Source organism: Lycium ferocissimum, chromosome 6 (genome assembly GCF_029784015.1).
Source record: "Lycium ferocissimum isolate CSIRO_LF1 chromosome 6, AGI_CSIRO_Lferr_CH_V1, whole genome shotgun sequence".
In the NCBI taxonomy this organism is placed as follows: domain Eukaryota; kingdom Viridiplantae; phylum Streptophyta; class Magnoliopsida; order Solanales; family Solanaceae; genus Lycium; species Lycium ferocissimum.
In genome coordinates, this window is record NC_081347.1 from 5,225,002 (window position 1) to 5,243,191 (window position 18,190).

Here is an 18,190-nt window from a genome sequence, read left to right on the forward strand (position 1 = left end):
TTTGTTCGTCACTAGGCAAGCTGGAGAGATGGAAAATTCAAGAACATGGCTTATAAATAACGCATTGTATATATTTCGTGTAAAAGATATTAAGATCATCCGTCTAAGCAATTGACTATTTGCTATTATTCTCTACTAATTTTAGTATAGACATTGCATAATTTGATTATATAAAATCTTGAGGTCCTGGGTTCGAAACCCCCTGCCTACGACAGCAGGGAATTTGTCTTCTGGGTCGAGCTTATCATACGGGGCTTGCCTAGTGCAGGTTATTTCTGTTGTGTGGTTTGCGAACTATTGCATAGAAGCGGGGTCTACCCTGTGCGCCCGAAAGGCAAAGGGTAGCGATTGCGGGTTTCCCTTGTCATAAGAAAAAAAAATATTGCATTGATAACCGACAAAAGGAGAAGAGAGTTCAATGTGTCCTTAGACATGCCCACAAACATAAGATTTGAAACCGCTAGCTCAATTGTAGAAAAAGAACTAGAAAAAAAATAGTAACAACACATACACGAGAATTGAGATCTCTAACTTTACTTGTAGAGGTGCACCCAATAATCATTACATCATATGTAGGACTTCTCAGACCTTGGAGCACACATCATATTCAAGTAGTTTTGAAAAATATATTATAACATTGTTAAACATAATATAATCCCTCATCCCACCATTCAGACCACCCTAACAATTGTTAGGGTGGGTTGGTAAAGATTCATAGATTTTGAGTTCATATTCATCAAGTTGTGGATCCATATTTCTATTATATATAAACGGGAAGGGAGTACGAACACAGCAGCAAATGATTGTACTAAAAACAACATAAGTTATACAATAAACTTGGGCCTATATTTGGCTTCTCCTTTAACCACGTGTGCCTTTCAATTGCCCTATTTTGACTTACACGTGTTTACCTCTTTATTTACCTAGAACATCTGGATTCTAATCACTTTCATTTCCCTTGCTTTTGGAATTTGTGCTATTCCTATTCAGTGTTACTGAGCCTTTTTGTCTTCTTTGTTTGAGTGTCTCTATTCTTTTCATTCCTATGGAATTTAGGGTTACTCTTGAGAGAGGTCGATTCGTAGCTTCAGTATTAATTTGAAGTTTGTTTCATTATTTTTTGTAACATTGAATCATCTTTATGTACATCATTTTTGCAGGATTTGAGATGCATGCCATTATTGTTGACTTAGAATGCACTTATGGAGCCAGAGGAATAATTATTTGGTAGAAGCCAAAACTATATAAGAAAAAGTTAAGGGTTTTGACAAACAAATATGACTATTAATGGCAGATTCTTTAAAATAAAGTTTGCCCCAGGCATATGCCTTCAAGCATTTTCGAGAGTTAGATTAAATTTTTTTTTAATAACTAAAAGGAAAAGTGTAGCTCTATGCTTGCATATATTGCAGTTTTGGCGCTTTTGAATGTATGTTCTTGAGTTAAGTCCTAAAACAGGACAGGTGAATTGAAAAAATGGACTTTATAGTGGCGATTCTGAATTTCAACGCCTCTTAAGGTAATTTGATGTATGTTCTTGACTCAAGTCCTAATAAGACTTGTAACATGAAAATAAATTGGACTCTATATTAGTGTTTGCGAATGGTGATTAATTTTAATTTAATATGATTTAGCTGATGTAGATGAAGGGTGCTTATCCTTTTAATTTTTTGGATAATTCATAGAGGATGATTAACCAATAACTTTCTTATACATAGGAATTTACTATTAGTCTAATTTTGAGCAAATGCAATTCTATAACACTCGATGAATTTAGCTAGAAGTTGAGAACATCTAGAAGAAGAATTCCCTGAAAAAGGAAATCAAAACTTTTTCATCTAAGGCAAAAGCAGAACCACGTTCTTTGCTCTGATTAACCATGGCAAAACTTTATGAGAGGATATTGACATTGTGACTATGCAATGCTTTTTAATTGTTCATTTGTGTGTAAAATGTGCATCGTAACCCTTCCATTCATAGACATTAGCCAGGACATTGTAAAAGGAAAATGGATAACACCTCTTTAATTGGAGAAACACAGATTACTATGCCACTTAGCTTTTCTTTTCTTGTGTTTTTCCCCCTTCCATTCTTATCAATCAATTCCTTTTCTCACAAAACATCGCCTGAAATCTTCTTCCATTTTTTCCCCCTTATTGCTCTGTTTTTTTTGGTTAATTCATATTTGTATATATTACGTCAGGTATATTAATGAGTTCTCTCTGTTAAACAGGCTCAAATGCAGTTATATGTGCAAAAATAGACAATGATGGACAAGGTATGTAAGTCACAATTAAAATCTGCAACCATCTATTACAGTTCCATTTTTTAAATTGGGATCAAACCTTCTTATCTTGCACAGTTGCATTACCCACCGGAACAAATGACTATAGGTTCTCTTTTTCATTATTTTGGAAAATCTATACGACACTTAAATATTTTAAGTTGTACCTGCAATTTGTGGGCCTTTCTGTTTGACAATGGATGCTCCTATTACCCCCTAAACTTATTTAAAAGTTGATGGTACATATAACCCCTAAATGTCACTATGAATACTTATCGGAAAATGTTATATGTAAAGAGAGTGTGAAGGAAATTTCACTCTCTTTGAGAGAGAGAAAGAAACATAAGGAAAACAAGAGAGGGGAGCGTGTGTCGTCTTATTTGTCATTCACTCTCATAACAATCTTGAGAAAATTTTTGAAATCATAGGAAAACAGGAATTGTTTGATTCCACTGGTGCTACTTGACTAGATTTTTTTTGATTAAAAACTCGCATTTTCTTAAAAATTTGAAAATAAATAATTAGTCTTCCACATTTAGTTTTAAAAACGGGTTTTCCACATGTTAAGAAAATAATTAATTTTTTTCAAAATTTTATGAAAAAATTACTATAATTTGACCAATTTTTCATGACGATTATGTACATTTTGGATATATATAAGGAAGCTCACAGCAGAAGGTTAGAACATCAGAAAAACACTTCACTTATCTCAACTTGTTGTGGATTTTATTTGAAAAATAAAAGTTTGATGAAGAACAAATGAAATCATGAAAATCAAGATTTTTAAGACATTTTGCACAAAAAATAATCAAGTTTTCCATATTTTTAACAAATCCATTTTTCCATATTTAAAAAAAAAACAAATTATTCAATTTTTTTTTTAAAAGGGTTTTAAAAATCCTTTTTTTAAAAGAAAATTCATTCTCTTCTTTAATCCATGTTTTTACCCTCTTCTCCCTTTTTTTTTTTTTAAATGGGTTTAAAAAAAATCAAATTTTTCAAATTAAAAAAAAGACGTGGTTTTAAAACTCATTTTTTTTAATGAAAATTCAGTTTTTTATTTTTATTTTAAAAAAAATTGACACGTAAGTTTTAAAAAATTTAAAAAAAAAAAAAAGAAGAAAACAAATAAATACACACGTGGCAAGGAGTATGCACACATGTCACTCTCCCCACATGAGAGTGGGCATCAAGCGCTCTTTAGGGGGTAATTATTTCGTTTTAAATAAGTTTAGGGGGTAATGGACCCCTGCCGGGGGCCGGCCGCCGGCCGAAAGAAGCGTGGGTGTCGCAGAAAATTGCATCCGACGAGATAGTAAGTGGGGTAACGGTGCCTTATCCCATTTCTTAATTTTAAATTGTCCAATCTAAGACCTCAAATATTCTTATCTTGTTATGCAGTTGCAAGTATGCCACCACCGGAACAAATGATGTGCGGCGTCATTTGGGGTAGGTTCTCTTTTCATTATTTTGGAAAATCTATATCAGTATGTTTTGGTGCACTTAAATATTTTGAAGTTGTACCTGCAATTTGTGGGCTATACTTTTCTGTTTGACAATGGATGCTCATGCAGAGAGTGTGAATAACTTAGCCTTTTCTTATCTAAATAAATCATTCTGTATAGCATCATGTGGAAATTGTAAGTTGATGGTAACATATAATGCACATTCCTTTTGCTAGGATGTACAATATCCTGTCACTATGAATACTTATCGGAAAATGTTATATGTAAAAAGTTGCTTTTGTGAAGGAAATGAAACTCTTTGTATGCTCGATGTGCCCTCATTAGAAAGATAATTTCAGTATTTCTAAGGAAAACAAGAGAGTCATTTGGAGCGTGTGTCGTCTTATTTGTCATTGCTTAGGAGAAAACATAACAATCTTGCTACACTGTTTTTAGGAAAAAATTTGAAGATCAAATTAGGAAATTACTTGAAGTAGGAAAAGCCAGGAATTGTTTGATTCCACTGGTGCTAATGACTAGATTTTAAAGTAGTTTGATTATGTTAAGGGCTTTTACCAATACTCCCGCCGTCTCAAATTATTTGTTGCGATTCTCTTTTATACGCCCTTAAACAACATTAATTAGGTGGGAGTTTTAACTGTTTTACCTGTTATTGGTAATTGAACAATCATAACATCACCCCACAATTTAGGTGTTTGTAGTCTTCAGGAACAATAACTACTAAGGGTAAAATGGAAAAAACAATTAATTTTATCTTGAACATCTAAAACAACAAATTATTTGAGACAATTATTTTTAGAAATCAAGACAGATAACTTGAGACGGGGGGGAGGACAATCGATTACTTATCTGATTTTTGAAGTTACTAATCCCGGCTTACTATAATTTGACCAATTTGTTCATGACGATTATGTAAATTATGCAGGAGTAGTGATATATATAAGGAAGCTAAAGATTTCACAGCAGAAGGTTCGAACATCATATGATGGGAACAACTTTTGAAGCTGGTTATCACTTATCTCAACTTGTTTTGGCACATACTGTTGTATGCGTGAAGTATTTATGATTCTTGGTCATTGTATTACAAGTTTGATGAAGAACAATATGGTACTAGATTGCAAAGGAATATTGTGGCATGCAGAGAACTGTCTTTCTACAAAGTTAAAGCATGGCGCCAAGAGTGTCGATGTTGCACATCAAAATGTCTTCTCAAGGAAAATCATGTTTGCCAAGTCTAGCCGTAGTTTGAAAGACAAAATATTAGTAGGTCATTTGGTTTCGTGAAATTCTCAACAAATATGTCATAAGAAGACAATACAAGATCCGTGTGTATGGTTATGACAATCTCATCTTTAGAGTTGAATACACTGTTTCTGAATCATCCTTGGCTTTTTCTTAACTTGGAAAGTTTAGCAGGTGTGTTTCTACTAAACTTCTCGTGACCCCGATTGCCTTCTATATGTGCTAATTGATTCCGTCCTCCATTGAAAAATCAAATAACCATGTTGGCCCCGTGCATCGTACAGGCATACATTACTAGTATAATATATATATAGACCAGACGTGCTTATTGGACTTTCTTTCTTTTAATTTATGTTAAGGGTATCGGTTGACGAAGAAAATAACAATGTAAAATCTGATGAATTCGTGCAAGCTGAGTAACACTGATAAATAATTTCAGTTTATTTAAATCAGAATCAATGTAACAAGACACGTTAAAGTTTTCAATTGGTACGTAGTTGTGGAATGCCTTTAAATTTTAATATAGTTTTCGAAAAAACTTTGACGTTTGCAGTCGACAAAAACAATTATTCTCCGTATATTTTTTCCCCCTTCAAACTTTAGAAAATTGATTGTTTTGAATCATTTATGAAATATGCTTTGTTTCTCCCTCATAGAAATATGGGCAATACCAAGTCATACGATATTTATTTTATTGATAATTAGTAGACTTCCTTATCTAATTATACGAGTATCATATTTCACACAAAATATTAGAAAATGAAAATAATTTTATAAGGTAAAAACGTTTACTGAGGAAAACATTTCTTGGAAGAATATTTTTATAAAAATGAAGATTTTTTTTAGAAAAACTTAAAAAATTATGCAAGGTTTACCTAGTTGCGGGAATATGTGTGTGTGTTGTTGGGGGGGGGGGGGCGATAGTGAAAGTCAATAGAGCTAGGTGGAATTGTCACTTTTTGAGCTGGCAATCAAAGTTTTCCTATAGTCTCAAATGTAATTTTATAGCACGCTTTAAGGCAAAAATAAAATCTTATAATTCAAAAGTTAAAATAGATATGTGGTAATGATGAAGTTCAAAGTTTCTCGAGTGAATTAATAATAAATTATATAAAGTGTTAAAATAGATATATATATATATATATATATATATATATATATATATATATATATATATATATCATGAGTGAAATGAGAACGTGAAAAGAATTATTTTACCCGTGACTCTCTTTAAGCTCTAGGATAATGTCCAGAAAGTTTAAAGTTTTATCAAAGCGTTCCAACAACTCTTACAATAAATATTTTTTGATAAGTGAAACTTTAGGGACTCCATTTAAATATAAAAGTGAACTCGGATTTTAGAATTTTTTTTTATAATTTAAACTTCACGTTTTTTTTTTTTCCTAGAGTTTTTTCTTTTGGCCCATTTCTCCCCTCAACACCAGCTTAATGGGCTACAGAAGCCCAATTTCAATTGGGCTGCAGAAACAATAGATCTGAATGATAAAAGGTTCGGTCCGATATGTGTTTTTTTTTTTTTTTCTTTTCAAATTTTAAGTCCAAGAACAAGCATTCAAAATCCTAAATTGTAATGTTGTAATGAAGGACAATTAACACATAACATGAGTCTCTCGACCGCAGATGGTGTGCTTTTTTGGTAGAAAAGCGGCGGTGCTCGCTAATAAATGAGGAAGAAGGTGGGTTCTTGTAATTGGAGAAAATCGGTGATAACAAATTTGGGGAGAGAGGTAAGGTAATTATTACGTCCCTTAAAATGTGAAATTTTGGGATAATTATAGACATCTTATAGAGTGTTCCACTATGATATTTAAAAACGTAGAGATGGATACAAAAGTAAATGTGGCTACTAGGAGGAAGTGAAAACAAACAAATGTTGAAGTGCGTTGTCTGTAGGTCATACAATGTAAAATTCTCATGATAAAACATTCGTGCCAATTTTCTGTTCTCTGGGAAGGAGATATTATGAGTTCCTATAATCAAATATTTTCGGTTCACATCTTGGGTCGGAATGGAGAAAGTTTTGATAGAAAACACCTTCCCATTTAATGGGCTTCAATACAATGTAAATTCGAATTAGACGTGATTACACGAAAATACGGTATAATTACAAAAAAAAAAAAAGTTTGGATACCAAAATTATATTGCTGTAAATTAAAATTATGACCTCTAAATTTCCAACTTAAACGCAAACTCCAGTGTCTTTTGCTTCTCTTTTTAACTTATTGTTTCCTTGACAAGACTATATATAGTCTATTACTCTATTGCAATATACAAACTACATCTTACTTAAAAAAATAACACGTGTTATTTATTTATTTATTTATTTATTAGTTTCACATGAATGCGAGTAATAAAATTTTCCATCACGTCAAGGTGCTGATTAATTGTTAATTTCGGTTGTTATTTAATGTGCATAATTCTAACCCAAATGAAACTTTCCTTAATTAGGGCCTGACTAGATACATATTACACACACATGTAGTTAGTTACATGGTATCCATCACATAATTTTCAACAGGGATTTCTTGACTATTTCCAGCTCATGTTAATTACAAAAACACTCTTTTTCTTTTTTGGTTTCACCCGGTATTCGATATTCGTATTGGGTTTTTGAGTCATGACTGGTCAGAATTAGCGCTATATGAGATCTAGTTAAGGAGGAAGCGCTCCGTAACAAAAAAAAAAAAAAAAAAATATACATACCTAGACTTGAATTCGAGACCTGACTAGATTACACACACATATAGTTATCTAAATTTTTCTTTTTTGAGTTCCCAAACAAACTCAAATATCCCTTCAAGGATTGTTTAATACTAATAATGGCTATGAAACCAAATACTCCTACTTAATATGCTGCACAAAACGATGAGAATGTCATTAATGCAAATGAATCCAATTGGTTTTGCAAATCGTTCCTCTTATTTAATGTTTATTGGAATTAGTTTCGTGTTTCAACTTTCGAAGAAAAATTCAAAAGTCCCTAATAAAGGCCTTAATTTTCGTGTTTATAGAGTACTTTTCTACTATATATGAATCCATTGATCAAAATTAGATGCTAGCAGCTGGTTTTATTTGGGTTCACTATCATATACAGCTTTCAAAGTCCCTTTCTTAGAACCATCACAACTCTATATAATATACAACAAAGTCAAATCATACATCTCTTAATCAAATTCAATATAAAGTCCCTTATTTTTTCTATGATAGTTGTATATACATGTACTGACAATATAAATAGCACTCGAGCTTTTCAAAAATTGTTCGTTTTGTTTTTCGAAATTCTTTTAAAAATACTCTTTTACTAAAATATGTTTATTTAGTCAGACGTTATACACTTTGAGACCATTTGTAACGTCGTCGGTATATCGTCTCATATTTGCCGTAATTGAGTCCCAACTTGAAGTAGTAATTTTAAATCATAGTTAGAAGATGGAGAGTAAATTTGAATTTTTCAACCAGTTTTGGAAAGTATCTTAACACGTAAAATCCACTTCGTCAATGTTGGAGCTTCGGTAGAGCAATAGGCTAGGACGAGACAATTTACTAAAGATAAGAGCATGAATGATCACAAAGTATAACGATATAATTAAAAGATTTTCTAGGTAGAGGGGTAAATTTGGACACTTCCCATAGGACTCTTTTTTAATTTGTTTAGTCAACTTTCTTTTCTTTTTAACCAAAAAAAAAAAATCTTAAATGCCTTCGTTTAATTTTTTTTTTTTTTTATTTTTTTTATTTTATGTCCTCTATATATATAAACTGTTTGAATTTGCTTTATGTTCAAACTTATGTAAGAGACAAACAGGAGAGGGAAACCAAAGCTAGTATTCATAATCTCTTTCAACCATTTGGCTTTAAGCACAAATTAAGCACAGGTACCATTTTCAATTTAGCTGGCAACTTTTTCCATTTATACTCTCTCAATCAAATTAAAATCTGTCTTTCCATTAAATCTCCGTGCAGAAACATAACGTACCTCTGGCTAGGCCCATTTTTTTTTACCACCTCCAAGTTGAGGTCAGTTTTTTTTAAAAACCTTACTTCCTCATGAGATCGATTTTCAGCCTTTTTTTTCAGTAGTGAGAGGATTAGATTTGAACCTTTTTTGTTAATATTTAACACTGCAATTCACCTCGTCCATGTTGGTGCTTTGTTAATATAAAGACATGGGCTAGTACAAGAAGGTTTGGGAAAAATGAGAACATGAATGATCCCAAAGTACTATAACCATATAATTAAAATATTTCGTATGGTAGAAGGGTAAATTTGGATATTTCTCTCTAGGACTCTTTCCACTCTTTTTTGTTAGTCAACTGTGTTTTCTTGTTAACAAAAATAAAATATCTACAATACCATGGTTAATTCTTTTTCTTGTCCTCTATATAAACTGTTTGAATAGGCTTTATAACGTGAGAGGGAAACCAAGGCTACTGTTCATAATCTCTTTCAACCAAATGTCTTTAAGCACAAATTAAGCATAGGTACAACTCTCAATTTAGCTGGCAAAATTTTCCATTTATACTCTCTCAAATCAAAATTAAATCAATCTTTCCATTAAATGTCCGTGCAGAAAATATCATTTATTCTCCCTCTGAATAGTAACAAACAATGCACTCGGCGAATCATTGGGGAGGTTCGTTAGAACTCGCTACGAACAACGGCGATTCTGACGATAATCGTAGCCGGAATTTGGATTGGGACAGAGCATCAGTAAATCATCAACAACAACAAGACAATTACGATCATCGGAATTTGGATGAAACACAACAGAGTTGGTTATTAGGTAAGTGGTATAGCTGCATAGAATGACGAAGGTTATCAGTTGATCACTCTTCCTTCGGAAAATTATACTGTATATGTTGAAAAAACTTATTTGTGTCTATAAGTCAAAAATCATTTTTCATAAATATATGTATGAAATTTTGAACACCCTTCTTCAGAAAATTATATTGTATATACACGAAAACTTTGTTGTGTTGATAAGTCAAAAATCAGTTTCTATACATATATGTATGAAATCTTGAATGCCCTTTATCAGAAAATCATTTTGTATATAAAGAACAAACTTGTTGTGTCAATAGTGAAAAATCACTTTTTATGCATATATATGTTAAATCTTAATTACCATCATCGGAAAATGGTACTGTATATATATATAGAAAAACTTATCGTGTCTATAAGTCAAAAATCACTTTTTATACATATATGTATGAAATCTTGAACACCCTTCATCGGAAAATGGTATTGTAGTCTCTATATATAGAGAGAGAGAGAAAAACACTTGTTGTGTTTGTTAGTCAAAAATTATTTTTTATACGCATATATATTAATTCTTGAACACCCTTTCTCAGAAATCATACTAAATATATAGAAAAACTTGTTATTTCTATAGGTCAAAAATCACTTTTTATACCTATATGTGAGTATCTTGAACACCCTTAACGAAATTTCTGATTTCGCCAGGTCCGCAGGAGAAGAAGAAGAAGAAATATGTGGATTTAGGATGTGTTGTTTGTAGCAGAAAAGCATTAAAGTATACAATTTATGGAGTCATTATTGCTTTCATCGTGATCGCACTTCCGACAATCATCGTAAAGTCTTTGCCAAAGCATAAACCACGACCTTCTCCTCCAGATAATTACACTATTGCCCTTCACAAGGCTCTCCTTTTCTTCGATTCCCAAAAATGTACGTTTTCTCCTCCTCCGTTTTAATTTGTTTGACTGGTTCTGACTTGATTAGAAGTTTAAAATAGTAAATAAGACCTTTGAATCTAGTGGTTGTTTAACTAAAGATGTTATTTACTTATGTAGTCTTAAACATTTCATATGGAAAGTTTGAATTAAAGACTTACCAAAAAGGAACATTCTTTTTTAAACGGATTGAAAAGGACAGTAAGAAAACGAGGGAGTATGATTTTAATTTCTAGCAAATGAGAAATGAAATTTGTTTTATCTCAACATAAATTCCTTATTTTGACGGAGAAAAGGTAAGAAAATGACCCCTATGAAATATTTTAATTTTACTTTCCGCAAAATCTAAATACGGGTTGGTAAATCGACCCAATAAAAATCTAGGAATAAATTTGGGCTAACATTGGCCCAAAAGCTATTTCAAGGTTAAAGTAGAAATGAAAAACGGGTCATGAGATTTTTTGAAGGGTCTATTTTCTAAAAAATATTTTTTGGAAAATATTTTCTAGAAATACATTTTTCGCGAAAAATATTTTCCGAAAATTATTTTTACGGATTTTGAGCAAAAATATTTTTTAAGAAAAATTTTTGTTTTATTTTTCGAGAAAAACAACATGAAAATATTTCCCTTCATATTGAACACACCACAAACTTATAAGATACATGAGAAAAGTGTATATATTAAACAAATAAACTAAATCTCATAATAAACCCAAATTTAAGTAAATCTTAAAAATGGGCCCTATATTGATCACTTTATTTTGGGCACCAATATTTTATTAAACCCGTTATACTTGGGCCAAATTTGACACCCCTACTTGTAACACACACAACTTAAAAATTGGCAATTTCCACTGCATTGGTAGTCGGAGATGTTTCCGATCGTAAAGTCCAACTGAAATGGCATCCCAACGAGAACGTCCGTTAAAAATTTACGTTTTTTAAGTAGTGGACAAATTGTCTTGTATTTGTCCTTTTATTTTAGTGAATCTCTAATTTGAATGTATAATGGAGAATAATTTAAACAATAATCACCGGTAAAAATGAAAATTGAGATCTTTATCTTGAAGTATTTTGGCACATAGAATTCACAAAATCCACATTAGAATCCCATTAAAGTTAAAAGGCATATAAAATGCTTTGCTAACGACAAAAATATGAATCGATACAAACATAACAACTGAAGTAGTTTGGCACATAGAATTCACAAATCCCCTTAAAGTTAAAGGCGTATAAAACAATTTTCTAACTGCAAAAATATGAAGGGATTCAAAACAAAACAAATGAATATTAAGATATTTCGTATTATAATTTACCATTTTCCTTGTTTTGATGAATCATATTAAGTGAGGCGTGCTAACCTCAATTGATTATGCTTCTAAACATAGTTATTTAAAAGAAAACGTATCACCGTGTATTTCAGGCTTGTTTGGTTTGAAATATCAAAATTAGCATTATTTAGTCTCAATGTAAAATATACTTGGCAGCCACTAGTCAGAAATTATATATCTAATGAAATTGGAGTTGGTTAGTGGTTTGACTATATGAATTCTCACTATTCCTGTCGTTCTATCGCAGTTTATTAAATCTCAACCCAATCCAACATATATAAAATAAATTAAAAATAGAATAAATGTAAATAAAGTTAACTTTAAGTCTGAAATTTGAGTGTTTATAGAATAACATCAACATTTTGTGACATATAATAAGAGATAGTGTGCTATATAAATTGAAATGCATAAGAAATGGATTCAAAATCATGAGAACTCAGGTTCAAAGTTTATTTGTTCAAGTTTTAGTGGATAGAATTATCTGATATACATGTACTAAAGGGAAAAAGTAGATATCTCTTGATCTGACCCGAAAAATACGTTTAATTAAAAAAATGAAATGAACAAGACTTTGAATATTCTACTCTGTCCTTTTCCTTAGGTGATGTGTGAAAGGGATATATAGTAAAAAGAGTAGCATAAAACGAGGAAAAAATAAAGTTAGTCCATTGGGAAAATAATAATTATAGGCTAGAATTGCTCTTTGCAAACATGCTGTTTATTATTGGAATTTCATAGAATTATAGCAAAGTTCATGACTTTTGGTACACGCATGGATATGGACTTGGTAAAACTTACGTTAGAAATACATTGTTTTCTACTTGCCCATACTCGCTATAATTATTTCTTTGTGATGTTTGTTAACGTTATTAGTCATTGTTGAAAGAGACACGTTACGAGTTTTCAAATTAGACTACGTGCAAAGTGTTTTAAATATTTTTCGTGACATGCTAGCTCTTGTTTAGACTTAATTAGTAAATGATCATAATGTATCCAATGTACTATGAAATTATTTTTTGTTAGGCGACAATCATGAGAGATAACACACTTCCACATTCTTCTTTGCTTTTTTTTTTTTGGTCAAGAAGAAGGGATTCTACTAATTTTCCTTGTTTTTCATTTTTCTTGTTTGTCATTATTTTTTCTTGTTTTGGCGTAAACACCTAGTGCAGGTAAGTGTTTACCTAAATTGAGTGTGTACGTATTTTAGATCCAAAACTTAAATTATATATAAACTAGTAATAAAAGATTTAGCTTAAATATTATCTGAAGTAATTTAATAATGACAAATCCTCCTTGCAAAAATAGGGGCAGATACAGAGTCTCCCCTATGTGTTTACATCAACCTCGTAATTTTTGCACAAACTCTGTTTATATTTTAAGAAGTCCATCAAATATGTAAAATATTTAACCGTGAACCCAAAAATAGTATAGGAATCTGTAATCTTTAAATTCTGTATTTGTCTTTGCTTAACGAGCCTGGAGTATATAATTATTTAGCTTAGAAGTGTAGATATCACGTGTGGAGAAAACTTTCTAAGAAAGAATTTAGAAAACGTACAACCATCTGAGCAGAAGAACTAGACACGGTTTTGAATTGTAATTTGGAACATCCTTAGCACTTGGCCAACAAACTAAAAATGGGTCCAGAAAAATCTTTCTCGTAGTTTGGTGGGGAGATTTTTATTATTATTTTCCTTGGCTAGCAAAATATTGTAATTAATTATTTAAATAATAGTAAACCAAAGTCTTCTTCCCGTGTAACTCGGCCCTAATATGTCGTCACTGATGACCCTCAATGTCCGATAGAATTAATGTTATTTTTCCCTTTATTTCTTTCAATAGTAAAGACTAAAGAGTACTGCACTAACATTTTGATTGCACTCAAGAGTGTGTTAAAAAAGTGATCAATGAAGTGGATCGGTAATCACGTAATACCTCTGCGCTTAAACTCGCGATACAAAAATACATTAGATGATTTCTTTTTGGTTACTTGGTATTGTACTAATGGATGGAAACACGTACCTCCTAAATTAAGTCGAGATGTGCGCAAGCTAACTTGATTGCCACGATTATATTACAAAGAAGAACATTTTGATATCATACCTAAAATTTTGATGCATTCTTCAATACCAGAAATTAAAGAGATCCAATTGATTTTCAGTTCCTAACTTCCTACCTAATGAATTAGCCTGCTGATCTAGGAAATGATATTCAAATTGTCAGTTAGTGGGAAGCCATAACATTGATACTTTGATTTCGTCAATGATATTCTATTTTATTGGTTACATCTGAAAAATATATGTTTTGACTTTGCGAATTAGACGAACTATTTCCCCACAAAGTAAACGCCTGTTTTTTTTATACTCTATCGACATGAATTGGCACATATAGTCATAATCATTAATGAATATATAATACTAGTAATATGACCTACATGCACACAAAAAATAAGTACTATATCGTTACCAAGGTGCTAGTTTAACACACTTAATTCCTTCTTACGCTTTCGCTTCACTCAATGTTTTCCATCAATGTTGATTGGAGCAACTTTTATTTAGATTTAAGTTATCTATACCGACAATATAAAAAATTATCACACAATCAGTGTATACATATTCTAGCTATTCATATTTTATCTCCAGATTATTACGTGAACCCTCAACTCATATGCTAGGTCCGCCCCTGTCTGTATATAAATTTTATCATGTGGTAGGATGATATTTAATGATATCATCAGTTAATGCTTATGATTTTTTTTACCTTAATTTACCATATAAATAAATCTAATTGTGTAAATATCTTTTCACAACATCTATGCGTAGAGCTTAAGCTCATTATGTATTCATCTGAATTTGTTGGTGTTTACATGCAGCTGGTACATTGCCAAAGAACAATGGGATCCCATGGAGAGGAAACTCAGGTTTAAAAGATGGATCAAAACTGACAGATGTTAAAGTGGGATTGGTTGGAGGATACTATGATGCTGGAGACAACACAAAATTCCACTTTCCCATGTCATTTGCAATGACCATGTTGAGTTGGAGTGTGATTGAATATGAACACAAGTACAGAGCCATTGGTGAATATGAACATATCAAAGACCTCATCAAATGGGGCACTGATTACTTGCTCCGTACCTTCAACTCCACTGCAACTAAAATTGACCATATTTACAGCCAGGTAATATTGTCTTTTAACATCAAGTTAAAAAAACACAATGATAGGATGTCTTTGGAGAGTGGTGCTTGATGAAATTTTTAGTATTAAAGATTTATATATTGTCTATGTGTTCTTTAAAGCAGTAATATGAGATAATGGTAAAGGAAAATGACTTTCGCTAAAAAGTGAGAGATGTCACTTCCCCCTTATGCTGAGAAAATAGGGAAAGTATGTTCTTGCTACCAGATACCAAGTAAAAAGGTCACATTATATTCAGTGGAATAACAAATGGAAACTCAAGTGCGGAGTTTGATGCAGCATCGCGCCATTTGGTTCATCTGAACTCAATACTTTCAACACGAATCATAAATTTAACTGTAAAATCCACCTAAATTGCAACAAATTGTAAGTTTGAACCTTTAAAATTACAATAGGTTAAACGCTATGAACCATAAAAGTTTAATCCATAGAGTTCAAATTTTAGATTCGCCTCTAAAGTCTTAACTCAACAGAAATGAAGCTTTAAGCCTAATGTTTGACTGTGCATCACTCTTTGTATTAAGTCCATATTAAGTTATATATGGTTCCAATTTTCATTGATATCAGGTTGGTGGTGCTTTAAATAATTCAAAAACCCCAGATGATCACTACTGCTGGCAAAGGCCAGAAGACATGAATTATGAACGCCCTGTTCAAACAGCTACTTCAGGGCCTGATCTAGCCGGTGAAATGGCAGCAGCATTGGCTGCAGCCTCCATAGTATTCCGGGATGACACGCAATATTCAAAAAAGCTTGTTAAAGGAGCAGAGACCCTCTTTGACTTCGCCCGGGACTTTGGCAAACGGACTTCATATTGCCGTGGAAATCCATACATTGAACCTTTCTACAACTCTACAAACTACTTCGACGAGTTCATGTGGGGATCAGCTTGGCTATATTATGCTACTGGTAATAAAACTTATATATCGTTGGCCACTAATCCCGGATTGCCTAAGAATTCCAAGGCCTTCTTCATGATCCCGGATTTAAGTGTGTTGAGCTGGGATAACAAGTTGCCTGCAGCTATGCTGCTGTTAACTAGGATGAGGATATTCTTGAATCCAGGTTACCCTTACGAGGAAATGTTGAGTAGCTATCACAATGTCACTAGCCTTACCATGTGTTCCTACCTAGAGAGGTTCAATGTCTTCAACTTCACCAAAGGTACTGTCCCTTAATAATTATAATCCTCTTGCTAGAACTTGTCATATACAATCCTAATCGAGGACTAATTGCTAGATTAGGCAGAAGTTCAATGAAAATTATAAGTTCTTCAGGATAAGTCCTGTTCAATTGTTCTACGAAGTGGTCATGACACTCAAGAGGCGAATCTAAAATTTAAACGTAATTTCCTGTCTGATAATTCTTATATTTAGGTGGACTAATCCAGTTGAACCACGGGCAAGGACAGCCGTTGCAGTATGTGGCAAATGCAGCCTTTTTGGCATCACTCTTTGTTGATTACTTGAATGCCACTGGTGTTCCAGGATGGAACTGTGGCCCTTACTTTTTCTCCTTGGATAATCTTCGCAGTTTCGCCACTTCCCAGGTTTGCACATCATGAATCCCTCTCAATATTTAATCAGATTCAGTAGACAGCAAACTCTTAGAAAGCCACAACCAAAACATTCTTGCATACCCCCACCAAGTGTGGTGGGATAGGTTGGAATCTCTCGTGGTTGAGAATGGAAAAACTCCTCGTAGGACGCTTTCTCTTTTAGTAGGCTAGGGGCGGATGCACCTAGGACTAAGTAGAGTCACGTGACATTGCTTCGTCGAATTTTTTTATTAAACATATATAATTACTATGCGAACTTGGATAGTTGAAATAAAAATGACACACTTGACCAAGAAAGAAAGCCCCTTGGTTCGCTTGTTAAGCGCCCCCATGTAGCTTGTGGGAATTGGAGGTTCGAATCTCATCTTTAACACTTTTTTTATAAATTTTTTAGCCTTACTCTTTGGTTAAAATAAGCGGTTGAGTGGAATTGGATCCTTGACCTCTTCAAGCATACAATTAAACTAAACCAATGGGACAAGGCAGTATGTGCTAGTAACATTGATAAAAGTAAATTTGATAGTCATTCAAGTAATTAGTTTATTTCTTCCAAATGTAGTGAAAAATTCGGCGTATGCCACTGTGCGGTGCGAATCCGGATTAGTCGGGCCAGTGAACCTCGGATACCGGATAGTTGAACCCAAAAAAAGACATTATTAATTACATGATCCCTGATAACTTCTAATATTTTAATTATCTCCAATAAATTTACCAACATGACTTTAACATTTTGTCATTTTTGCATTGAAAAACAGATGAACTATATTTTAGGTGAAAATCCCATGAAGATGAGCTACATTGTGGGGCATGGAGACAAATTCCCAAGGCATGTTCATCATAGGGGTGCATCAATACCTACTGGTAAAACAAAGTACTCATGCACTGGAGGTTGGAAATTTAGAGATACCAAAAATCCCAATCCTCACAACATAACAGGAGCCATGGTAGGAGGACCTGATAAGTTTGACAGGTTTAAAGATTCGCGCACGAATTTCAGCTATACAGAACCAACACTTGCAGGAAATGCAGGACTTGTTGCTGCATTGGTTTCTTTAACTGGTAGTGGTGGCTATGGTGTTGACAAGAACATTATTTTCTCAGCTGTACCACCTTTATATCCAATGACCCCACCCCCACCTCCACCATGGAAACCATAATGTGCAGAGATCTTGAAAACTTCAGCTTAAATTTTGCCTGTTATTGGGCTATCCTTGTACAAAAATTCGAGATTAAAGAGTTGTTTTAACTCTATTTATCTTTCTGAGGTATCGGTAATAAACTTCTTCCATTGATTTAGTTTGTGGAGTTTTGGCATCATCGACTTGTGTTGCGGTTCATTCTTGGCCTCGTTCGAGAATTGTTTTTATCAAATCGGCAGGATTCTATAGAAAAT

General features: G+C 32.8%; 1 protein-coding gene and 1 long non-coding RNA gene across 4 annotated transcripts; both read left to right on the plus strand.

Annotated features, from left to right (window-relative positions):
* The first annotated feature begins 1,298 nt into the window (after positions 1-1,298).
* On the plus strand, positions 1,299-5,138 carry LOC132060577 (uncharacterized). Its single transcript, XR_009415953.1, has 3 exons — positions 1,299-2,278; positions 3,686-3,733; positions 4,676-5,138. It is a non-coding gene; the product is annotated as an uncharacterized LOC132060577 (long non-coding RNA).
* A 3,618-nt stretch (positions 5,139-8,756) lies between these two features.
* On the plus strand, positions 8,757-18,093 carry LOC132059041 (endoglucanase 12). 3 transcript variants are annotated; one of them, XM_059451509.1, is made up of 8 exons: positions 8,757-8,888; positions 9,413-9,494; positions 9,584-9,796; positions 10,477-10,701; positions 14,913-15,220; positions 15,806-16,403; positions 16,616-16,788; positions 17,553-18,093. In XM_059451509.1, exons 3-8 carry the CDS (start codon positions 9,622-9,624, stop codon positions 17,952-17,954), a joined length of 1,881 nt encoding a protein of 626 aa, XP_059307492.1. In that variant the 5' UTR covers positions 8,757-8,888; positions 9,413-9,494; positions 9,584-9,621; the 3' UTR covers positions 17,955-18,093. The 3 variants fall into 3 exon arrangements, with proteins under 3 accessions (XP_059307492.1, XP_059307493.1, XP_059307494.1); XM_059451510.1 differs by lacking the exon at positions 9,413-9,494 and having other exon boundaries at positions 8,812-8,888; XM_059451511.1 differs by lacking the exons at positions 8,757-8,888; positions 9,413-9,494 and adding an exon at positions 9,010-9,030.
* The last annotated feature ends 97 nt before the right edge of the window (positions 18,094-18,190 follow it).